This window comes from Caenorhabditis elegans, chromosome I, assembly GCF_000002985.6.
Source record: "Caenorhabditis elegans chromosome I".
Classification (NCBI taxonomy): domain Eukaryota; kingdom Metazoa; phylum Nematoda; class Chromadorea; order Rhabditida; family Rhabditidae; genus Caenorhabditis; species Caenorhabditis elegans.
Genome location: NC_003279.8, coordinates 7397176 through 7422610, shown reverse-complemented (window position 1 = coordinate 7422610; position 25435 = coordinate 7397176). Strand labels below are relative to the sequence as shown.

Sequence of the window (25435 nt, the reverse complement as noted above, 5' to 3'; positions counted from 1 at the left end):
AGATCAGGTTTAGGTTCAAGTTCCTGGTGCAGAGTTAAAGCTTGAGATCAAGTTTAACCTATAGACAAAAGTTAAACTGAAGGTCAGTGATGAGTGGTACAAATAATTGGATTAAGCAGAAGTAAGTAAGTTCAAAAGAACTAACAGCCTAATCAGACAGATCCAGAGATCTTTGAAATTTGTGTTTTGTAGTTTTTGTTCAAAGAAAGTTATAGATAGAACGTGTTCAAAGCCCCTTAATTTTATATAAAAATTAAATTAAAAACAAAACTCTCAATTCCTACATAACAATGAATAAAAAATTATATGCATGACATGATGAAAAGTCATAAAATACAGAAAAAATGAGCTCCTTTTTTTGCTAAGAAAATGCGTATAGCCTCGAGGTGCCTTCTGCATTATAATGAAAAATGCATCACTTTTTTCTATACTTTTTTTACTATGAAATACGAAAAACTGGGTTAAAAAGTAAATACAAGTTTAGAAAAACTATATTGTTTTACTTCTTTCTCTTGTCAAAGTTGTTTTTATTCTTTAAATGAGAAAATTTCAAGAATGTGTTAGTAACTCAGTGATTTTAACATTCAAAAGTGGAACATAGTGAAAATTTTTTCAAAAAAAAAAAAAAAAAAACGAAATTAAAAAAACGAAATTTTTGTTACCAGTCAAAAAAATTAAAGAGTTTGCAAAATTAAATTTTGGCAGTATAACATCATTTTGACTGAACATTTGAAAAATCTGAAACAATTTTTTAGGGTCTCATTTAAGCACTTTTATTTTTGATTTTGACAAAATCCTGACTGGTGCTACATTATTTTTACAATAAAAAAACAAAACTTCAACATGAACTTCTTATGGACAAAAAAGCTGTAAACTCTTTAATATAATTTTTGTCTAAAATTCCAAACCTAAACGAAAAAATCTTGATCAAACCACAAAAAAAGTTGATTAAGAAAGTCCAAAAAAAGAAACGAACGCAAAATGCGCGAAAAAGTAGCATTTTTTGGAGTATATACTAAAGAAACCAGTGAGATAGTGATTCAAACTAATAGACGCAGAGAACCGGAATAAGTATAACGGAGAGTGTGGAGACGGCGACTGGATGAGCTTGTGCTTTCTTCTTCTTCTGCTCCCGCTCTCTACCCCCTATTCGCCACTCCCCCCTTCGCAAAAATTGAGGACGGAGTAGCAGAAGACGTCGCGGAGCCAAGCTAGAGGAGCACGGAGCACTGAATTCTCGGAGAACCCAGAGATAGTTGCACCCACTACCACCACTCTTCCCTTCACCACAATTTCTCTTTTGGTGTCCCTCTCTCTCTCTTACTTTTTCACCAATTGGGTTTCAGAAATGGACAATAGGAGGACGTTTATATGTGTTTGTGTATGTGGACGGTTCTCACGCTCTAGTGCTCTCCATTCCAATTTCTAGACCTAGATGCCACTCAATGCTTCAAAACAGACTTGCTATGGGAATTCATATCAAATTCTGTGTTCCGATGAGGTTTTAAAATCATACGAAGAACCCATTTTCAAGGGTTGTGTTCCAGAAAAAGATATTTTTAATTATCAAGATGTTTTCTAGGAAATTAGATAGTTTCCAGCATGTTTTAAATATCGAAAATTAGTTCTGAAATTTTTATATTTGAAGAAGAAAATCTGTAAAAGGATCAGTCACAAAAATTATCAAAAAGTTTTTAAATGGATGGTCGTAATGCATCAAACGGTTAAGATGAAGATTCTCTCAGAAATTTTGTGTCTGAATATTTCATATTCTAAATTCTAAAAAAACCCAGCACACTTATCGACATTTTCGAGCATTTTGCATCGAATTTTCTCAAACTGAAACAATTTTCTCGTATTTCTCGAAAGTTACAATAACGCTTTGACATGTTGACGTAAATGTTTACATATTAACAAATATCAAATTGTACCATTTCTCTAACTAAAAAACAAATCATTATAACATAGCAGATGAGAAGGGTTTGATATTTTGAAAGGAAATTTGAAGCCATAATGAAATCAAAATTTCAAAACGGGAGTTTAAAATTTCTAATCACTTGATGAAAACTTACAATCTGAAATCATTTGCATCTCAGAAACCTTTTGAAAATGCGATTTAATTTTTCAAAAAATATTTTGAATAACTTTGGACGGACAATGATGATCGATAAAATGCGACTGCACATAAAATACACAAATCAAACAGCTGAAAAATAATTGAAAATTGTTTTTCACTTGTTCACTATTTATGGATAAATTTTTTGATCGGAAAATTGAAAATAAAAGTTTTGTACAACAAAATTGTTTTATGAGTTGGATATAGCTATAATATATCTTTAATATAATCTTTTAAAAGGAAAAAAGAGAACCAAAAAGAAAAACGTTTTGTTTCATCTCACCATCTCATCATCGTCATTTTTTGTTAGATTTATTCGAGCGGAAAAAACATTTGAGCATTGATAAAAAGCTTTAAATGAAATATTCATCAATTCTGGTGGATTTGAACTTTTCCAATTTGCTCATGTCGAGAAAGCCACAGTGTGTTAGCTTGTAATAACTTAGAATTTGAAATAGCCCAGGTGTGAAAAATTCCATAACAACGATTGATTTCAATTTAAAAATCAATAAATCAATAATTTTTAATTTTTATTACTGATTTGTTAGTGAAAAGTATACATACATAAACTTGATAGAGTAAAAGCGTTCGTTCTTCCGTACAAATTTTGGAACATTTGAAGAAAGGTGTTCTAAATCTCAAAATGGTTTCCTTGCAAAACTTTTCTTTAAAAATGTTTAACACACTGGAACATCTTAGAAAAATAAATCTAGGAATAAAAATTAGCATAGCGTCATTTTTTTTAAAAATTCAATCGCCAAAAGAGATTGTTTTTGCAGAATGAAAAATTGTTTTCTCACTTTGAAGATACGAAGGGATAGAAGATGAAGCAGTCATCATCATTTCCCCAAGTGTCATCTGAATCTCTAATCGTCTTCCGTTCAAGATTAACTTTTAATATCTGCGTGGTAGGCCTAGCTCAATCGTCTTTAATGGAAAGTTGAATATATGGAAAAATATAGAGAAGTTCTTGAAAAAAAACCATTTGAAATTTAAAATAATCTGGTGTTTCATTCTTTTTTTCGAGTTTTAAAGTTTTCCGAGAGAGGAAAAAAACTAACTCATCAAAAATTCATTCAGAAATACGACCCTTTTTCCCAATCTCCAAAACGAAAAAAGCCATCAAACACCACTTTTCACGCTGATCCAATTGATTCTTACCTTTTCTGAAACCTGATCCTAGACTTCCTTTTTTATTTTAAGGGATAGACATGTGAAAATGTTATTCTTGGATTAGGTATGGCCTAATCCTAGCTTTAAACATTAAACCCACATTGTCTATTCCATTACCATCACCCTTACCTGACATGCCACGTGCCATCAATATTCAGAAAAAATAGACGGATAATACGGAACAAAAACGAGAAATTGTCCAACGCGGAACGAACGGGGCAAAATTCAAAAAAAATCAAGAAACAAGATAACAAGAAAAATAGAAAAAAACGAGAGGGGGTCAGAAGGAGTAGAGTAAAAACGGAAAAAAGCAAAAGCAGGAGATGGCGGGGATTTGATTATTTGGCTATAGAGAGCCCACGGAGCTGCTGATGTTCAATTTTCAGATACACCAGGGAGTGATGGTAGCTTGAAAGAACACTTGGTATATAGTGAGAAAAGCTGAATTTTCGCCAAGATTTTATCTTAAAACGGTGGTTGATTGTAAAACTATACAATATATAGGAAAAAGTATGCAATTTTCCACTTTTGGAGAAAATTTACGAGGCTTGAACTTAATTCAAAAACTCAGATTCAATTTTTGTTCCATTTCAAAGGTACAGTTTATTTACGACTTGTTCATCAGTGAGCTCTTCTCATTATTCAAAATGTGGGCGTAACGAATTTGGCACAATGTGCATACCGCGACTCGCGAACTACCAAAACTTGCGCGTCGTTTTCGTGATGCGCACATTGCCCGTTCCTTGATTCTGATGCTTCCATTGAGCTCATGGATATGACAACTTATTTGTGAGACTCCTCTGCAGCTAATTTTCTTGTAGGGTTCAATTTAAAATTTTACCTTTTTTGCCTGAATTCATTGAATATAATGTAACTCTTATGCCCAATTCTACCATTTCTAGGCAGAAGGAACTACCGACAGATAAACAGGCATTTGTCTTTCTTCTGAATAGAACTTGTGTGTTTTCAGGTTTGGCGGTTTATTTCTTCAACAGATCCCGCATAAGATCGTGATTTTTGATTACCGTGGAAATCCCAAACTAGATAATTTTGGCATGTTAGCTACTGCTGGAATTTTCAGACAAACATCCGTATTACACACACACACATACTTGCAAAAATGAAATTGAAAATCGGGAGTCAAAAATGGAAAGGCTCGGGACCTCTCTCCCCTCCTTCCCTCTCTCTTTCTTGTTGCTCCGCGCCGCGTCGGAAAGCAAATTGGATTTGGAGACAAAATGTGGACAACACGGAGGAAACGGAGGGGAAACAGAGAATGAAACAACCTATGTACAAAATGATGGATGATTACAGAATAACATGGATCAAAGGTAGACTATTTTGATTCTTGTTTGTTGAAAAAGAAGGGTGGGAAGGAAAAATGGGACAACATAAATTCAAGATATAATCAAAATGAGGATGTTCACTCTGACTGAGAAGTAGAAAAAAAGCTAATTGCACCAAGAACAGTTTGGTCTCTGTTTTTTTATAAATTGTTTAATTGTGATTAAAACTAAAACTCAATTTCAAATATATATTAGTTGTCAGTCCGGTTACTGTCAGCCATTCGGAAGGGGCCACACACTCTTTAACCAAGGTTTGAACGCTTATATTTAACCTTTGCAAACTGTGGACAAAGTTAGGTCTTGTTAAGATATTAGGACAAAGATTCTTGAGAGGTCTAATTCTTGTGCGACTTTCAATCAATGTTTGCTTCTGCCTTCTGGGATTAACCATTCCAAATCAGTAAATCATTTTAATTATATTTTTTTGCCATTTTTGTAAAAAAAACTTGCCTCCCTACGCCGCCTATTTTCAGCATTTTGTGGTGAACATGATATTGGATTCTTGCACAATAAAAATTGTAGTTTTTAAAAGTGCACATGCATGTTACGCTGCAGTATGCTTGCAGCAAAATTAGATCACCAGATAGACAGGGAGACATTTTTGAGCCTACACGGTAACTTTAACGCAAGATCTTGTAGAACGAAAGTTAAATAAAAATAAAATAGTTGGAGAAAAAAAAACATAATTTGTTGAAAAATGAGTCTGCATCTAGAAAATTTCAGATTTGTTGAGCCCATCAAAATTGTTTCAGTGTCGCTGATGCGGTTGGGAGGTTTCTGGAAATAGAAATATTTGGTTTGTCGTACAACACAAATACAAAATAATATGAAACTATCGATAATAGAAAGAATTTTTTCAAATACATAGAACACCGATTTAATAGTAAAAAAAAGAAATCAGAGTTCTCGAAGCAAATTGTTTGGTGGAAGTGAAATCAAAAAATGAGAAGGGAATTCAACTAATAGGAAGACCAACTCTAGTAAAAAGAAGTGCTTCATATGTGTCTGCAAATTTGTTAAATTTTATTCTGAAGATCAGGCTGATCAACATCAGAAATACATTCAAATATGCATACACAAATTTAATTTTCTTGATGAAATAAAAATATTGACATTAATTTTTAGTCAAGTTCAATTTTTGATCAAATCACTAAAAACATTTTTTCCCCAAATTTAGATTAAAATAACTAGATACGTTTTATTTTAGTGTAAATTTATTTGTTCACAAAAGTACGTGTAAAATCTTCTGATCCTTGTCTCATAATGTATTTTGACTAGACATTGTATCTGTTTGATTCATATCATTATGATTTATGAAAAAAAGTACTCAGCCAATAAACGATTTTCTATAAATCCAGGTTCATGATGATCAATCGTAGTTCCGCTTTTTCAGAACCCATAAAATATGGGAATCTCTCAAATGACGTCATGTAAAAGAACTGAGGAATTTCAATAAAAACGTTCTTGCGAAGCGCAGTTTTCAATCTCTACAGAGATTGAACAAATACTCAATTCGTAATTTTTACAGAGAAGTACTGTAAACGAAAATATGATTATTTGAAGAATGAATGGATATGAGTCTATACTATAGGTGGTTATGAAAACAATACTCAATGCGGATAATACTGAAATTACTGAAAATACTTGGCGCCCGAAATGCAAAAATAAGAGGGGGTAGCCGCCGCCGGTCGGTGTTGGTTTGAAAGGAAAAAAGAGAAGAGGAGTAGAGTGAAGAAGGAAGAATGCCAGAAGGGTGTTTATCGATGATGAGTTGCGGTGATGGGACTCTCCTTTTTTCTTTCAAAGAAGCAAGAAACAGAGTTGTTGGGTGTCGTCGTCAATGCACAAAACAAACAACGAATTCTCAATTTTTATTCATTTTTCATACTCATTTTTCGTTCACTTCATCACAATAGATCATTCATTTTTTGGCTTATTGCCAACTAGAAAATCGCATTTGTCCACTGATATTATCATTTTTTGTTTCAAATGATTCGCTTAAAATGTCTAAAACTTTGAAGAAAATGCCATTTTTTCCAATTATTTTTGCAGTCCTATTAGTCCTGCACAAAAGTTTCGCATGCAATGCTATCAGTAAAAATACGGTTAGTTAAATTGAACTGAATTATTAATTCGAAATTGGAGTAAATGAGAATGTTTTTTTGAAAGTGAAATTTCGAAAAAAAAAACTGAATTTATGGCATTTCTAAAATTTAACGAAAAACGCGTTACAACTGTGTTTCTTTCACCTAGAAATAAAATAGTTTGATGCAACGTATGTAGATCAAAACTTTTTTCCGAAATTAAAACTGAAAATACGCAAAAAATGAATGGATAGGAAGATCATAAAAAAGTTATATAAGGAAAAAAGAGATGAGTGAGCAAACGTCAATATGAACTCATCGAAAAAGTCACTCGAATGAATTTTCGATGTTGGATGACATGTGTACACCGTCAATGAACACGCATTTTTCTCATCAACTACTTGATAGCGCCGGTGATTAAAAATCAGGCATTTTTGGTGATTACAAGTAGATTTTATCACTTGGCTCTGATAAAATGAAAAAACTTTGAATCACGTATAAGCTGAAATTGAGTTCCGCTCGTAACACTTTCGGCAATTTCAGGCAATTTCAGCTCAAAATTTCAGAATCCAAAAATTTCTGGAATTTTTTGAAAAAACTGGTTCAAATCGTAATCAAAATTACAATGATGACGAGATGTCTTTTATAACTTAAAAATTGAAATTGTTTGCAACTCAGAATTTTTAAAGTCGGCTAAAAACATGGTTTTTTCTGCGAGTGATACATTTTCAACAGTTTTTGATTTTTTGTATTAAAACTGCGCTTCGCAAGAATTCTCTAAATTCTTCAAAAATTCCAAATTTGTCAAAAACTAGTATTAACCTTTTTTTTTTAATTAAAAACTTTTTAGAGTGTTTTGTTTAGATATCTCATTGTAATGCTGTGATAGGCTTGAACTGAAAAATTAAATATACGATCATTATTTTTCATAAAAACAACAAATAGCAATGATATTTTATGAAAATAGAAACAATAAACTGAAATATTCTTTGATCATGATTTCTGCATGTAATGTAGTATCAGATTTCAGGAAATGGATAATTTTGGTCTTTTGGACACCTGGAATGAAAACGAATATTTCTTACGAGAAAGGCGGCACAAACTCGCAGGTTTACTATAAAATCATAAGTTTACCATCTAGCTGTGACATAGTGGTTTTTGTCAAAAGCAATTGTTACAAAAAACTAAACTTTTCTAATCGTGGTTAAAAAGTACAGTTGCTAATATCGCAAGTGAGAATCTTGTCAAAACACGATAAAAATTTGTCAAATGACCAAATATTAAAAAAAAACATTTTGAAATGTCACAGATTTTTCAAAAGTTTAGAAACAGTTTTGGCAGATTGCCAATGTTTTCGGAAAGTCCTTGCTTAACAGTTTTAAATTCTTGGCAACGCGTGGTGAATTGGAATAAAATCAGGGTAAAAAAGAACTGTGGAGTGACGAGCATAAAAATAAAATGGAACGGTGCGGAGGTGATGGAGGTTTCCTTTTCTGCATACAAAGTATTGAAAATAATCGTTTTCTATCTGTGTGCCACATATCAGAAATTCATATTATGGGAAACGTGGGGGTGGTAGTCATAGACAAAGAGTTTTAGAGATTTAAAGATGTTTGATTGATTAGAATAATTTAAGAGTGAGAAGAACTCGTGAAAATGAAGGATCGAAAAAGGAATAGGACTACAATTTATGAATCAGAAAATCAGAAAATATGAACTGAAAAACAGTGAAATAATATAAAAACGGAGAAGAGTGCCACAAAAGGAAGACCAATGAAAAAATTTTTAATGGAGAATCATAATAAACTAGTAAAATATAAACTAAGTTGTGAGAACGAACAGGTGGAAAGTCAAAAAAAAATTTTGTGACTCAGAGGTGATCTGTCTTTACCGCTATTTTTAGAAGATCTGCTAAACTGAAAGTAGATGCGGTTTCGTTTGTGGCTTGTGTTTGGTGTTTTTAGACTTCTTTGAGCTACTCTCTCAGTTCAGTTATTCAGATGAGTTTCATAAACTTGTAACTTGAGGAGCAAAAAATTTTCGATTTTTGGATATTTAACGGTTGCCGTATTGTTGTACAATTTTCGAACAAGTAATTTAAAATGTATATAACGAGATACTTTGAAAAATAAGATTCCAATAGAAAATAATTGCAAATAAGTGAGATTCGGTTGAAATTAAAATTGTTTGTTTCTATAGAAAAAAACGTACTCTTTTTCTCCTATTTCTATATCTACCACTAAGCATATGTGTACATTAAAATGAAAACACCCACTCTCTTACTACTCCTATAACTTTTTTCCCCTCTTTTTTTTTGGTTTTCAACAACAAAACAACTCGATTTTTGCCCAATTTGCTAGTGCTCCAGACGAAATGATACTAATTTCCTGTGACTGGTGTGCCGAATTGTTGGGAATATTAATAATTTTCAAAAATTACAATCTAACTGTGGAATGAAGTTAATTGTGGTTTAGAAAATTTAAACTCTGGAATTAAAAAAATGTACTAAAAAATGAAAATGTTGTATATTTTTCCTATCTCCATATTCGAATTACCTACAAAATGACAAATGCAATACTAATAAGCGATTTTCTGCGCCCACTTTTGAACCAATCAGATAAAGTGAATGGAGTTCGACGACGCTGATTGGTTTGAAAATGGGCGGAGCGAATTCCTTATTGGAAAACTTTAAATCCCGATGAATGTGAAAATTGAAATTCTGATAAAAAAAAATATCGCCAATGAAAGCAAAATTGACTTTCAAACAACATTTTTTACTTGTTCATCTGCTCCTCCTTCCTCGTTTTTTTTCAAAAAAGAGCGCATACTTCACTTTTTATCGCTCGCTTACGAATCGCTTCTCCGTTTTTCTGTTCTTTTTTTTGAAAAAAAAAACTGAATGGCGGAACAAGAAAAAGAGAGAAACAAAGAATGCGAATGAGAAAAAATGCAAAAAAGTGGCGAAAAACGAGGAAACCGATGTTGGTCAAAGGAGCACGCATGCGGAAACCTGAGGACCAACCTAACAGACAATTCTATTCAAATTACTTACCTTTATTAGTTTTATAAATAGAATTATGCCAAGTTTTGGAATTTGATTCTTGAAGATTGCTATAGTATTTTTAACTGCAAATTCTAAAAAATGTAAACTCTCCAGAACTTTGAATTTAAATTTTGAATAATCTAAAACAATTCAGGATGTTTTTTTAAGACACTTTTCTTTTTGAGTTTTTTATTTTCTTGACTATAATATTTCATTGTTTGCTTCAGTTTATATTTAAGGAAGTTCAACGTTTTCGGCTTTTCGGCAACCTATACTATATAGCGTCTCTCAGCTTTTTCAACTAAAACAACTGAAATTTACGTTACAAATTAGACCACCCAAATTCTCTAGACGGTTGATAATTGAGAACAAAGAGCATTGAAGAAAAAGAAGAAAAAGGTTCTGAATAAACCTGAAAACGACAAAGAATTGTGACTGAATAAATAGGAAATGACGAGTAAAAAGAATGTGGGAGAATAAAATGAATAGAGTGAGAGTTCAGAGACATTTATAAATTTGGATAAGTTTTCATTTTGAAACGTTTGAATTTAGAGTCAAAACATTTTCGAAAACAAACAAATTGAAAAGCTTGACTGGGCATAACTAAACTTCCGTCGCAGTGAACATTTTTAGTTTTGAAAGGCCTGTAAACATTTCTTGTTCAAATCAATTATTAATTTTTTTTCTATTTTTCACCTGTTCCTGAAAATATGAAATTTTATAAAATTTTGAAAAGGATCTAGTTTTCTTTTATCGCATAGCTCATATCGATTGGGATGATCTGGTTTTTTTTGTTAGGTTTGAGTAAATGACAAGTATTTAGGGAGCAGTTGCATGAAAAACATAATTTCAAAAAATTACGGCTGATTTGGGCGAATTTTATTTTTTGGTTTGCTTTGAAATTTCCCTATTTTTTTATATTTAAAATGGAGTTGCAATTATTTTTATATGTTTTTCAATTATTCTGTTAATAGGTCAATATCTGAATATATAAATACATTTTGAAAAAATGTGCATACTTTCCAAATATACGTCTAGAATCAAAACTCTAAATAATTTCAGGTTTTTTTACAAAATAAATTTATCAATGAATTTCACTGAATAAGTCTATCAAAAATTTTCAAAAATCCAAATATGGCAGCAACACAGTCCCTACAAGTACAAAACGGAATATTTCTGATAAGAAATTGCAAAACATAAAATCTTCAAAAGTCTGATGCTAAAAACATTTTAGGATAATAGAAAATTAAAAAAAAAGGGCTCTGAGAAAATAAAATAAATTTCATTTCAGATTTCAAAATTATTGTTGAAAAACCTAAAAGCTCTATATTTCTTGAATCGTGGGAAAACAAAGTCAGTTTCAAGTTCTGGATTGCGGAAAAACAAGAGAAAATATATAAAAGGAAACCTAAAACTTATATTTTTAATCGAAAAAATAGAAACGCCAAGAGTTTTATATTTTCGGGAGGCTCTCGGGGGCGACTTGAAGCGGTTTTGTGTATTTGTTTTGTGTAACAGCCAAGAGAGAGAGAGCCGCAATTGCTCCCCGAGCCAATTAAGTGTGAATAAAAAACGGGTGTGAATATATATTTATGCGAAAAAAAGAAGTAAGAGAATAAGAAGACTGTGGGAAGAAAATATATGTGGAAAAGAAAATGAAAGAAGGCGTGAATATTTTGTATGTTTGAGCTATTCCCGACAAAAATGCAAAAATGCAAAAATGACAAAAATGCAGACAAAAATGCAAAAATCAACAACCAGATCAACGTGGTAATTTGTCTGGGAAAATTACATAATGTTAGATGAGTTCCTATTTTCTCTAGAATTCAATAGCAGTACATAGACTTAGTATCCCGAGTTTTTATATACTATTTTCTTTTTTGATAGACTAATTCGTGTGAGGTTGGTTATTTGGATTCCCCATTCGCTCTTTCACGCTATGTGGCACGTGAATCGGCAAACGTAATTTTTTTGGCATATTTGATCAAATTGCTGAAACTTTAACAAAAAAAGGTAAAGAAATTTTAGGAAATATCAATTTTTTTAAATTTTACGGTGGCAAGTTGTTTTGCTCATAAAAAAACCGTCTAAAACTAACACTTTAGACAAATCTGCAATTTCAATTTTTGGCAAATTGGCTAACCTGCATTTCTCCAATATGAAACGCGTACTCAATTAATTAAAATCTAAAAATATGTGAAATATTAATTTTCTTTGAACTTTTCTAACATTTATCACCTGTTCTCTTAACTAGAATTTATGTTTGTAACCTGATACTCGAATATGGAAAGTTCAAACTGATATCATTACTCCCTCAATAAGCTTCAAAAATGATAGCTCATCACTTTTGATGTGACAACAGCTGTCACCATGAAACAAGTTTTAAAAGAAAAGATAACGAACACTTTCAAAAATTTAACCGGAACAAATACGCGAAGGATTTTAGAGATACATTTGAGCAGGGAACATCACAGCCTATCAAGATGATTTCCTATAACTATTTACTGTTAAAACAGTGAGTAGAAGTTACAGTTCGTATATTTTCAATTCTTGGCCGTTGTTAATATAATTAACAATACTCCAACTCTTTGAATTAGTTTTCAAAATGTCAGTACTGTTTTTAAAAAATCTTTTACCAGAATAATTTGTACATTCCAAAGAACTTGAGCAACTAGAAATCTCAAACTTGCTCAAAACTGGACGGGTTTTGTCATTAAATTTTTAAAGGCGGAACTTTATTTTTTATTCACATTTTCTTTATATATTTCTCTCGCCCCAAGTGCTACTTTTTTTTTGACCGACCAAACCCCTTTTATTACTTAAACAGCTTCGTTTAAAAAGTGCAAAAAGCACCACCCACGAGAAGGAAACAAAAATGCATTAAAACAATGGAAGAATAGTGACAATTCCAAGGAGAAGCTGTTCAAAAACGGACTTTTATTGTCTGGGGTGTCAGAGGAAGGAAGTGCACGTCTGGGAGGAGTGAGACACTTCGGGCGGGTCCCGTCATGTGTCGATCGTCTCATGAATTAGTGATGGGGGACACTGCAGTGGCTACTTTTGCACGGGAAATGAGGGAGAAGACTTGCCGATCACAAAAAAAGATACAAAGAAAAACATGAAAACATTGACGGTGGTAGATATGATGACGTGGATTTGTTATGAAAGTATTCTAAGATCGTGGCTTGGAGTACAAAAAGAGAAAGGTGAAACACCAGAGCTTGTGAGCTCGAAAAAGTGAATTAAGAACTTGCAGGTGCGAAATGAAATCTCTCAATTACTAAACTTTCACTCAGAATTTCTTCACTCAAACAGCTGTCAAGTATGTCGAAAAAGTGGGGTGAAAAGTCGATTAGGGGAAGATGAAGAAACAGAAGAAGCGTTGAATATCGAGATAAGAGGCCAAACGAGGAGCTCACACACTGCTCTCCTGCCTATCTGGGATCAAATATCTTAAATTTAGGCGCCTTCTCGACATTTTGACGTGTGTACGACACAGACTGCGGACAACAGCGAGAAAGAAAGCAAAAAGGTCGAATTACGAGCGACGAACATCTTGATTGATTCGAAAAATCGGAAGAAGGAGAGGCAGAAGAGCAAGAAAATATAAGAGTTTAAACCGACGCCATAGCAATTAATGACATGATGTGTATCACAAAACATTATATTTTACGAAGATTATTTCCGAAATGGGTGATCACAGTATCATAAGCTAATTACTGAAGTTGGTTATGATAATAAAATCAAAAAAAAAGGTGGACCAGATTGTCTCACCTGGCCTATGATTATCTTGAATTTTGAACACCGAGCAAATCGGGGTTATAGATGACGGGGGAAACAAATAGGATTAACCCAGGCGGTATGTGTCAAAACTGTATCCAAATTTTGCAAGCTCAAATCAAGGTTCAAATCAAACTATTTTGATGGTTTTTCGGTACTCATATTGCAAAATATGTTTGCAAAACCCCCACGATCGGGAACCTCGATTTATTAGAATTTACGGAATTTTGCTGTAAAAAGTTTGCCGCCCTATGCATTGAGTAAAAAGTTACTGATCAATTAAAAATCTACTCTTTTTTGGTTCATTGTTTCCAATGAAAATAACGATTAGAACAAACAACTTTTCATGAAAGGACGGCATATGTCGGAATCATTAATTTTTTAAGATTCAAGTTGACTTTTATACGTTTTCTACCAGTCAACTAGGTCTAAAAGAGCAAAAAAGTGTTGTATTTAAAAAGCAGGAAACAAGAAACAAACGTTTCTTTTGTCTTTTGCGTCCATTTTTCTCGATTTTTTGCTGTGTCCCAACCCGAAGTCAAGCAGTAAAGAACGTCAAAAAAATCATCTGGGGAATTGTGAAAAATCAGCAAATAAATGGAACAAAAACGAGGTCATTCGGACTTTTTTTTTGGACGTTTTTGTGCTACGAGTGTCATAGAAAACGGAAATGTGGATTCATGTAAAGATATTCGGAAAATGGTGACAAATGATGGATGGTGACAAAACAAAAGAGAAAAGGGGAGGTGGAGCTGGACATTTGTATAGCAGCAGTAGTGAAGAAATTTAATTATGATTCCCAGATTCGAAGTCAGTATTTAAATGATTACATTCACAAGTCGTTTACGCAATATCCATTCCTACTCAAACGGTTCGCTTTGAACTTTATTGATTTTTTTCAACATTGAATACAAAACAAATCTTATTAATTGTTCATATTGTCATGTAAATCGAACTTCCATCTCTGTTTCGATTTCCGTCTTCTCCTCATCATCTTCCACTTGATTCGAATCAATGTATCTCATTAGAACTTCTCCAGTTTTTGCCATTACTGAGAAAAAGACAAATCCACAGCCAATTATGACAACTAAAGTATTGTAAATAGTGGCATGGTTATAACTTTCGGATACGAATACCTGACATGATGATAAGAAACCATGTTGGTTTGGTCAATAAGAATCCAACAAGCGAAGCTGCTTCAAGAATGTAAATCAAAGCTGCAATTACTTGACGATGAAGATGAGATCCCAGAAATGAGCCAATGGGAGCTGAAAATTAATAATAATGTGAAAACTATTAGCCTCGAAACAATTTAAAGTTTAAATGAACATCTGCAGCCGAATGGAAGTTACTTCGCGTCTAGACTGGATATTTTACTTCGTTTAAGTCAGTTTTTGAGCAAATTATGAAAACTTTCAATTGATCGTGTAGTTATTTTCAGAAAGTACAAATATTTCTTTATCTTTCTATATAAACTTTCTGAAAAATAATCTCTAATTAATCTCTAAACTTTGAGATTCTTTTGGAATCTAAAAGCTGCACAAAACTTTCACGTTGAAAATGAAAATAAATGCATGCTTTTTTAAATCTATGTTAGACATTTTCAGAACATCCGGATCTCAAAATAATTATGATATTCGTGTTTAACGTGTTCTCAGCATTCTAAAAATATTTTTTTCGAACCAAAAATCGCAATTTCATTTTTTCGCCCATTTTTCGGAAGGCGAAGGTCCACTTTCGTTTTTCAGAGCGGAGGACGATTTTGGAGATGAGCCAACATTTTTGAAAAATTTTTTTGGAATCTGATAGAGGACTGAAAAGTATGACTATTTATCAAAATTTGAAGAGAAAATGTTAAAAATAAACGATGTTATGGGGAAAAATCAAAATTTTCAGAAAATAGTATGGAACTTTGCTGAAATTACTGATTTTTTTATTTATTCACGTGAAAAATATGAAAAACATTTATACAATACTGTCTATCTAACTTTGTTTTTATTGCTTTTGTCGTGTTTAGACAACAGATTTGTGAGGAACATTTTTTCGACACCTTTACAGAATCCCATTTTTCTTCATGTTGTGCCGAAGTTTTTTCTCTGCGATTTACATAGAAAAGTAGAAAATTATTTGTACTTTTAGAAATTAGTTTTGTTTTGAAATGAACGTTTTGGGAAGTTGCTCAAAAACTGACTATGGTCAAAAAAAGGATTAAAGGATTAAAAAATTTTTAAGTGAGAAAATATGAATAAAAAATTACTTTGAAAAGACCCGGATGAGGGAGTTTGCGTTAAAAAACGTTGACGTTAGATGCGTGAAACTTGGGCAAACCCCGGGTAAGAGGTAGCTAAGAAACGTCGAGCAAAGTCTATATTGAATATTTCACTGCATTTTTCAACATATATCTACAGAGAAAAATGGAAGATTACTTTAGAAAAATGTCTGTTATATCTGAAGTCTGCTGATTGTTTTTTAGGGTTTGCGATATAAAAAGTGACCAGCAAGTTTCAGCTGGTTACAACTATAAACTTCAAGATATGTTAGGTTTGTTCTATCAGTACCGAGTAGCCAGATTTCTACGCAGATTTTACAGAATTCAATAAGATGTTTGAAGTTTTTCGAACAATTTCAAAACGAACCCATTGTCGCAACAACTGGTATTGTGCATGTAAAATATTTCCATGCAATTTCCGATATATCACCCATTTGAACAGCTCTGTAGTAAAACCCGAACATTGATACAACACCTGTCAAAATAAGATTCCATAATCAAATGAAGAATGATGGATGTGTACCTTTTAATATCATTGTTGTAGGTGTCGCTGTCTTCTCACTAACCCGGAACAAAAGGGTTAGCGTTGAAAACATACAAATATCAATTCCACTTCCAGCAAATGCATCAAAAATTCCTCCAACAACACCTGTTAGAAACAGAAGCAGACCTTTCCAGAAACAAAATTCAGGAATTTTAACAAATGTCGGTCGCTTTTTCTGAGCATTCAAAATTCCGAGAGCAAATGCAAATGATGTCCAAATAGAAACAAAGAGCATTTTCTTTTGAGCTCCGGTGAAGAGAGGATCAATCTGTAATTCGAAATCAGCAAGAGGTTCAAGATTCAAAAATTACGCAATGGACTCCGAAAATGAAACCTGGTATGGCTCCTGCGATGCCAAATATAACTGATCGTTCATCAAACTTTACTTTCATAAATATTACACAGACGAATGCAGCCATCATACCTGTAAATTGTAGAGGATTTATTGAATAACATTTCTAACTTACTATACATTTTCAAAGTAGTTAAATTATTTTTCTCTATTTCTATTTTTCTATTTTTCTATAAAAATTTTTTTTCACTTTTCTCCCAAAAAAGTTTTCAGACTTGTTATTATTGCTTGAGAAATTAAAAATAAATGTTAGACTACACTTCTTGACTATTTCAATTTTTTCTTCACCGTTTTGTAACTGCTCTTTATCAGAGCCAAACTTAAATATTCCAAAATTAAACAAGAACATACCAATTGACTGGATCATAAGTGCAAAATCTCTAGCAATCGACGGTGCTAAATGAAGAACTAAAGTCATAACGGGAAAAGCAACAGCTCCAGCTCCTTCAGCAGTCATTCCAGATATGAGTGCTCCAACAACCATTGTAACAGGCATATGCCAATATTCTGGGTAGTAATGGAAAAAGTCATGCTTGATGGCTGTCGCCCACCAAAATGTCTGGAAATTTTTTAAATACTTTAATGGCAACTGAGAGAAGAGAGAGGAAGAGAAAAAACTTACATGAATGAAAACAAACGGTATCAACACAGCGACAAACTTTCGATACTTGATAAGAATGTAATCAGCAAATGTTGGATTAACAGGAAAGTTTGTAATCTTTTCAGCATGTTTCTCGTCAAGTTGTTGACCTGAATAACTATAATTAAAACAAGTGAAACGAGAAAAAAAACCATACCTTCAAGAAGATACTTTTTACACCAAGACCCAACTCTTGTCGGTTCATCTTTCAATAGCTCCGTCATGTCTGAGCTCAATTTTCCTCATTTTTCTGATATAAATTGTCGAAAAGGTGTGCCAGACTGCTAACCAGTTTGACGAACAAAAAGGCGGGATGAGCAGTATAATACAGCTTCTGAATACAAAGTTCAGGGAGAGTACGGAAAGGGATGACGTCACGAGATCATTCTGAAGATAAGATGGTAAGATGGAGATTGTTTTTAAAAATCAAAAGTCGATCATCTATTCATAGATTGATAACACGGTCAGAATGATTTGATGTATTCGATTGGGTGATCTTTGACACAAATTTGAACATACCAATACTTGACAAAAGTGTACATACAGTTTTTTTTTCTAGTATTCGAAGTTGTGTCAATTAGATACAAGTTTGGAAAATTTTGTTGTTGCCGAAATTTTTGCAAAGCTTCCTTAATATGATACATTTTAAATTAAACTGAAAGAGAAGAAAATTGAATTGGCCAGTCAATCTTAAAAATGACTTGCGTCTCTTCGGGAACGTATAATATTTTTTAATGAACATCGCCACAAAGAAGTCAACAGATTACAGCAAACTTCTCTGGAACCCATTCTCTTCTTGTCCTTTTTTCGAAACTTTACACTGTGAACCTAATCTGAACAGTTCAAGTGATGGCTATTGCTTTAAAAGGAGTGACTGAAAATTGTTGGAACACAGTCATTCACCTGGTAGAATGTCTTCAGCAATGTTTCTTTCGGTTATGGCCGGTTTATCCGGAATTGTGGTATTTGGAGCATTGATCTCTGTCTTCCATATTTATTCCGACATTAATTCGTTTGTTGAAGACAGTCATCGCGAATTGGGAGAGTTCAAGGTTAGTTTTTTATTAAATTAAAGTTTGAAAAAAATACATTTTGCTTAATTGAATTTTGAAGGGCTTTGCCAATGATGCTTGGAACTCAATGATAAACCAGGATGATTCTGTCCGTATGGCTCGTAGCGTCTTTGGTCGTCGTCGTCAAAAGAAGCAATCTCAATGCAATTGTGGTCAACAAGCATCCAATTGTCCAGCTGGACCACCAGGACCACCAGGAGCATCAGGAGATAAGGGGCATGATGGACAACCAGGACAAGCTGGAAAACCAGGACAGCCTGGTGTTGCTGGGCCATCTCATCATCAGAAACAAGAATGCATCAAATGTCCACAAGGACTTCCAGGACCAGCTGGAGCTCCAGGACAACCTGGACCAAAGGGACCAAATGGAAATCCAGGAGCCCCAGCACAAGGTGGAGGTCAGGGACCACCAGGACCTCCAGGGCCAGCTGGAAGTGCTGGATCACCAGGACAGGCCGGAGCTCCAGGAAATCCTGGTAGCCCAGGAAAATCTGGACAACGTGGACGCGGTCTTCCAGGACCATCGGGTGCACCAGGATCACAAGGACCACCAGGAGCCCCAGGTCAACCAGGAAGCGGGAATGCTCCAGGACCAGCTGGACCACCAGGGCCAGCAGGACCAAATGGACAACCAGGACATCCAGGACAAGATGGACAGCCAGGAGCACCAGGAAATGATGGAACACCAGGATCCGATGCTGCTTATTGTCCTTGCCCAACTCGTAGTTCTGTTCTTCGTCATCGTAATGTCAACCGTCATCGTGCAGCTGCTTCAAAGAAGCGTGTTGTTGCCAAGAAGCGTGTTGCAAAGAAGCGTGTGGTTGCAGCTAGACGTCATGTTCAAGCTTAAAATTATATATTTATTCTATAGACTCTTTCCAATAAAAGTTTCTTTAAAACAATTTCATTTTTTTGCATTATATCAAGAGGACAAACAGTAGAAATCAACTTATCACTTTGACAATGAAAAGACGTTTGAGTGATCAGCATTTATAATACCTTATCTTCTTGATTAATGATGTTTCAGATGTTTCCCGATTTATTTGATGAAAAGTTATCGTTGGTATCGGATCCATCATGTCAAAACTTCTGCATTCACATTTTCATTCCGATACATCATTTCCGATACGCAAATTGAAAGTAAGCCTATTATTAGCATCTACTAAATTACCTATGTATATGCTCCAAACTCTCAAATTAGTTTATTTGTATTTTCTGTTTTCATGTTTCTGAAAGTATATGGAATTTGATGTGGCTATTGTTTGTATGAGATTAGAATAATGTTTGTAACTTTTTTGGCAAAAGCTCAATCCGCTAATCAGATGTGAGAAATCGCAGTGAAATTCATCTTTTTTGTATATTGAGAATATTAGCAGCAAAGAAGTTGATTTCTACTGTTTGTCCTCTTGATATAATGCAAAAAAATGAAATTGTTTTAAAGAAACTTTTATTGGAAAGAGTCTATAGAATAAATATATAATTTTAAGCTTGAACATGACGTCTAGCTGCAACCACACGCTTCTTTGCAACACGCTTCTTGGCAACAACACGCTTCTTTGAAGCAGCTGCACGATGACGGTTGACATTACGATGACGAAGAACAGAACTACGAGTTGGGCAAGGACAATAAGCAGCATCGGATCCTGGTGTTCCATCATTTCCTGGTGCTCCTGGCTGTCCATCTTGTCCTGGATGTCCTGGTTGTCCATTTGGTCCTGCTGGCCCTGGTGGTCCAGCTGGTCCTGGAGCATTCCCGCTTCCTGGTTGACCTGGGGCTCCTGGTGGTCCTTGTGGTCCTGGTGCACCCGATGGTCCTGGAAGACCGCGTCCACGTTGTCCAGATTTTCCTGGGCTACCAGGATTTCCTGGAGCTCCGGCCTGTCCTGGTGATCCAGCACTTCCAGCTGGCCCTGGAGGTCCTGGTGGTCCCTGACCTCCACCTTGTGCTGGGGCTCCTGGATTTCCATTTGGTCCCTTTGGTCCAGGTTGTCCTGGAACTCCAGCTGGTCCTGGAAGTCCTTGTGGACATTTGATGCATTCTTGTTTCTGATGATGAGATGGCCCAGCAACACCAGGCTGTCCTGGTTTTCCAGCTTGTCCTGGTTGTCCATCATGCCCCTTATCTCCTGATGCTCCTGGTGGTCCTGGTGGTCCAGCTGGACAATTGGATGCTTGTTGACCACAATTGCATTGAGATTGCTTCTTTTGACGACGACGACCAAAGACGCTACGAGCCATACGGACAGAATCATCCTGGTTTATCATTGAGTTCCAAGCATCATTGGCAAAGCCCTTCAAAATTCAATTAAGCAAAATGTATTTTTTTCAAACTTTAATTTAATAAAAAACTAACCTTGAACTCTCCCAATTCGCGATGACTGTCTTCAACAAACGAATTAATGTCGGAATAAATATGGAAGACAGAGATCAATGCTCCAAATACCACAATTCCGGATAAACCGGCCATAACCGAAAGAAACGTTGCTGAAGACATTCTACCAGGTGAATGACTGTGTTCCAACAATTTTCAGTCACTCCTTTTAAAGCAATAGCCATCACTTGAACTGTTCAGATTAGGTTCACAGTGTAAAGTTTCGAAAAAAGGACAAGAAGAGAATGGGTTCCAGAGAAGTTTGCTGTAATCTGTTGACTTCTTTGTGGCGATGTTCATTAAAAAATATTATACGTTCCCGAAGAGACGCAAGTCATTTTTAAGATTGACTGGTCAATTCAATTTTCTTTCAAGTTCAAGTTCAATTGTAAAATGTATCACATTGCGGAAGTTTCGCAGAAATCCTAATTTTGAAGAAGAACAATTTTGGCAATCCTTCCGGTAACTGAAAAAAGAAGATTTCGAGCTGTGACATTTTATTTGATGATTGGCTTTGGCATTTTCATTTCTGCGTCACTGCAATTAATAAATATTGATAAAATTTGAATCGTTCAAAAGTTCAGATTTCAAAATAGTTGAAAATAACTCAACTTGTTGCATGATTACAATTTGCAACTATGTTGTTCGAAGAAAAGGAAGAAATTATGACGAATGTCATGATATTATTACAAAAGGGCTTTTTTAGAGACAGTTTATTTGTGTTTTGTTGTTCTGATCGATGTGTTCAAAAGTCTAAAAGAATATATTATAAATGATGACAATTATTCTTGTCTTCTTCCAACCTAGACTGTCGTCTATTTCATTCCCCAATTGGTTGCTAATGCAGCTTTATAATAAACAGGAACCCGTTTCATTTGTTATCTTAATTCTATAAAGCTTTTATTTTTTGTTTTTTTCTCGTATTCTGAAATTTCTTCACCTGTATTTATTATCTCCACAACCAAAGGTAAGAAAATCTAATATTCACTGTGATACAAATTTCTCCGAATCTTAATTCCAGAATGTCGGAAAACATTTCCACCCCTGATGAAAAAACAGAATCATCCACGGAATCAAATTCTAAAATACTAAAATGGTGCAAGAAATATCTACTAGAAGGTTGTTCTTTTTTCTGAAAATATAAATAATTTTCCGATTTCCAGGCCAGCAGCTAGATGAGAAACATGCAGAAAAAGTTCAAAACTTTCCTGAAAATCCAACAGTTTCTGATTTCGTTTTTATTAAATACCGAAAATTTGTAGCAGTTTTGATACCGTTCTGCTTTGTACATGTTGGTATTTTTAGTAGTTTTTAATTGCTGCATAAGGTTCGTGTTTTTAATATATTATTTTCATTTGCAGGTTTTGTGGTGGAGCACGGCAATCCGTTACAACTTTTTCCACCTCTACAATGATTATTGGCACATGCCAGTTACTATGATTTTGGGTGCATTAGTAGCTGGAATGACTGCTGAAGGAGCTGGAGCTGTTGCATTTCCGGTTATGACATTGATTCTACATTTAGCACCTTCAATTGCAAGAGATTTCTCTCTTATGGGACAATCTATTGGTAAGGCTGGAATGGAATGAGTCGCTTTGCAGCATTGTGAGAATATTGATTTTTCGTTTCTGGACCGGTATTTATTAGGAAATATGCATATTCATCGAATGAGTTTACTGTAAAAATTGTTACGAATTTCTGTTTTATGTTTCTGAACACATTTTTAAAATGTAACACCTGCTCAAACATAGAAAAGTAAGTTTTCTAGAATTTCTACAACTAAAAATAACATGACTGAGCAAAACTTATGCAAATTATGAGAACAAACTCGATACAATTATTTTTCTCAGGAATGATGTCTTCACTTGTTTGCGTGATTTTTATGAAGGTTCAGTACGAATCAATGGCTGTGATTTTTGGAGTACTTGGTGCTATCCCGGGTTTCATTTTTGGAGTTCATGTTGTAAGTTTGTTCATAAAATTATCCTCTCCGTATTATCCTCTCTGTTTTTTTGCCCTAACAGTCACTCCATTGCAGTTTGACCCTCTCTTCACTGGAGCACAGAAGAAAATGATGTTCGTATCAATATGGACCGCATTTGCTTTTGCTCTCGGACTACTGAATGCTCAAAAAAAGAGGCCGACATTTGTCAAAATTCCAGAATTTTGTTTCTGGAAAGGTCTTCTTCTGTTCTTAACAGGTATTGTTGGAGGAGTCTTTGACGCATTTGCTGGAAGTGGAATTGATATTTGTATGTTTTCAATTGTGACCCTATTATTTCGAGTCAGCGAAAAAACAGCTACACCCACAACTATGATTTTGAAAGGTGAGAGAATGTTTGTAACTCCTAGAACTAAGTATTCCTTTAGCCTTTTCTATCAAAACTTATTTGGAGTATACTTGACACAAAAGTACAATAAAAAACTGTACAACTTTAAGGAATCGTCTCTGTGTTTGGGTTCTGGTATCGTGGGGTTATGATGGGAGACATATCGGAAACTGCATGGAATTATTTTGCTGTAACAATACCAGTAGTGGCAACAATGGGTAAATGAAATTCCCTCGAATTCTGATGTTTTACACCACTTTTACATTGTTCATAATTTAGCACCAATTGGTTCATTTCTTGGATCTCATCTCCATCGACAAGTCATTGCGGGGCTCATTTATGTGTTAGAATTGGCATCTTTAATTGGTTTTCTGCTCACAAATCCCTCGTGGGGACTGATTTCCGCAGCAGGTACGTTTTCCCTTCTCAAATTTTTTCCGAGAAAACCAGGATATTTCAGTTACAATAATTCTATGCGGTTTCGGTTTTTTTGCACTCATTGCCAAGTCTGGTGAAATTTTGATGAGAAGATTGGAAGAAAATAGTGAAGAAAAACAGGAGAACTTTGAGATGGTTGCGTGAATTAATTAGTTATTCTTGTGATATTTTCCTTGGTGTTTATTTATTTATTTATTGGAAGAAAATTCTATGAAACTTTTCCTTGTTTTAAATAGCTGTTATGTGTTCCTCAAAACCTTATTTTGAAGTTTTAACAAAAATAATAGTGTCTGTGAGGATTTGCATACTGTTTTTGAACAAATAAAATTGAACAAGAACAAATTATCTTCATTTTAAGGTATGTTCAATTTTCTGATGCAGTCACTTTCAGAAAAGAATGTTGATTTTTCCATTTCTCTAACTTTTCCTTCAAAAACGAATCTCAAAAAGTCTTTCTACATTTTTAAAAGATTTGTTTGTTTCACGCCCTGTTTTCCCACGTACTTTATCCGCTTAAAGTGCCCACTTCAATGGATTTGTTTTTCACTTTCACTTGTAGTAAATCCATATGAGTACTACATCATAACTCTTCCTCCTTTTTTCGACTTCTTCTTCTTTTCTTTTTTTCTTTTTCCGGGTGTTGACAACATCGTCATGATCCTATTCAACAATCTTCTCCTCCTTTTTTAACACTAAACTAATTTCACATCGGGAGCCTCCAGATTTGATTCTCCACTGGAAAGAATCTTCAAATATTATATTAAATTGTTCCGTTTCCAATCTCAAATATTATGTATAGTGGGGAAGATTGCTGTTTGGTTGCAGTTTCGTTTCAGAAAATAAAAATTTTGAAAGTTTTTGATTGAGCAACTCCATTCAATTTTGAAGTTTATTCGAACTTTCCAACGGATTAGGTAACAAGTTGATAAAAATTTAAATTAAAAACGTTAAAATAAAATATTTTAAAATTTGTTTGGTCAAAAAAGATTTTTTTTTGTATTTGTAAGTATCATAACGAACTTTGTGAATTTCAGAACAAAATCTACAACATTTCGGTATAACTAATATTTTCCAAACTAACAATGTTCCAGAAAATTTTCCTAATAATGTTTCTAGTTATTAAAGAAAAATAATATTAGTAAAGGAAAAGTAACCATTTCATGGATCTTTTTTAAAACCAGATGTAACAAACTGACAGCAAAGCTGCCAGGCTTAAACTTGAATTCTCCACGTGGTGATTTGATGTTCTTGAAAACAAAGAGGAAAGTGTACTAATTCATTGTTAGAGGCACACTTTTCACTTGACAAGTTTCGCGCATTTCGAACAGTGGTCCTCCTTTTGACTGATCCTCTTCATCTTCAGAACTATTTCACCAAGTTCTCAAGACACCCATTAAAGCCTTCTTTGGCACATACGAGAAAAAAGAAAAAAGTTCTTCGAGGGGGTGGGACGTATGCGTCGCGAAAAGTGGGAGGACCCTGGAGCAACTTGGAGCATTGTCACATACACAAACCACATGGCCGTCATTTTTAGCACTTCTTTTTTACAATCGTTTTCTTATTTTTCAACATTTTCTGCTTCTTAATTTGGATGTTGAAAACCTTGTTTTTCATATTCATTTGCCCAAAGGCGTTTGCTTTTTAAAAAAACCCTACGGAGCTCCGTCTCGAAACTGAATTTTTGTTTCACTGGATTTTTCCCTATTTTCCAACAGTCAGTATTTATAAATGAATACCATTCAAACTAAACCCGAACATAATATGACAGTATTTTCGTAGTTGAACTTTTTTCATTGAAACCAAAGACACATGCATCCAGTGGCTTCAATACTTTTCATCTCCCGTTTCATACTCGTTTGTCTTCATTTTGAAGTTG

The 25435-nt window shown here is 34.1% G+C and overlaps 4 protein-coding genes and 1 non-coding gene across 6 annotated transcripts; 2 read left to right on the top strand and 3 right to left on the bottom strand.

Annotated features, from left to right (window-relative positions):
* Positions 1-14099: 14099 nt before the first annotated feature.
* C15A11.7 (sulfite exporter TauE/SafE family protein) lies at positions 14100-17661 on the bottom strand. 2 transcript variants are annotated; one of them, NM_059691.4, is made up of 8 exons: positions 17505-17661; positions 17330-17457; positions 17059-17266; positions 16667-16779; positions 16335-16623; positions 16179-16286; positions 14679-14810; positions 14100-14629 (listed from the first exon to the last, which is right to left on the bottom strand). In NM_059691.4, the coding sequence occupies exons 1-8, from the start codon at positions 17569-17571 to the stop codon at positions 14484-14486; spliced, it is 1191 nt and encodes a 396-aa protein (NP_492092.1). In that variant the 5' UTR covers positions 17572-17661; the 3' UTR covers positions 14100-14483. The 2 variants fall into 2 exon arrangements, 1 of the variants encoding a protein (NP_492092.1); NR_023939.1 differs by having other exon boundaries at positions 14484-14629; positions 16690-16779; positions 17505-17571.
* A 589-nt stretch (positions 17662-18250) lies between these two features.
* Positions 18251-19320, top strand: col-62 (Nematode cuticle collagen N-terminal domain-containing protein). Its single transcript, NM_059690.3, has 2 exons — positions 18251-18399; positions 18461-19320. Exons 1-2 carry the CDS (start codon positions 18259-18261, stop codon positions 19268-19270), a joined length of 951 nt encoding a protein of 316 aa, NP_492091.1. The 5' UTR covers positions 18251-18258; the 3' UTR covers positions 19271-19320.
* A 529-nt stretch (positions 19321-19849) lies between these two features.
* Positions 19850-21479, bottom strand: col-7 (Cuticle collagen 7). The gene is made up of 2 exons (NM_059689.8): positions 20774-21479; positions 19850-20712 (listed from the first exon to the last, which is right to left on the bottom strand). The coding sequence occupies exons 1-2, from the start codon at positions 20912-20914 to the stop codon at positions 19903-19905; spliced, it is 951 nt and encodes a 316-aa protein (NP_492090.1). The 5' UTR covers positions 20915-21479; the 3' UTR covers positions 19850-19902.
* A 108-nt stretch (positions 21480-21587) lies between these two features.
* C15A11.4 (uncharacterized protein) lies at positions 21588-23901 on the top strand. The gene is made up of 9 exons (NM_001392554.1): positions 21588-21758; positions 21813-21910; positions 21955-22082; positions 22153-22360; positions 22642-22754; positions 22830-23118; positions 23232-23339; positions 23401-23532; positions 23582-23901. Exons 2-9 carry the CDS (start codon positions 21814-21816, stop codon positions 23701-23703), a joined length of 1197 nt encoding a protein of 398 aa, NP_001379173.1. The 5' UTR covers positions 21588-21758; position 21813; the 3' UTR covers positions 23704-23901.
* 21ur-15108 lies at positions 22001-22021 on the bottom strand. Its single transcript, NR_050260.1, has one exon.
* Positions 23902-25435: the final 1534 nt, after the last annotated feature.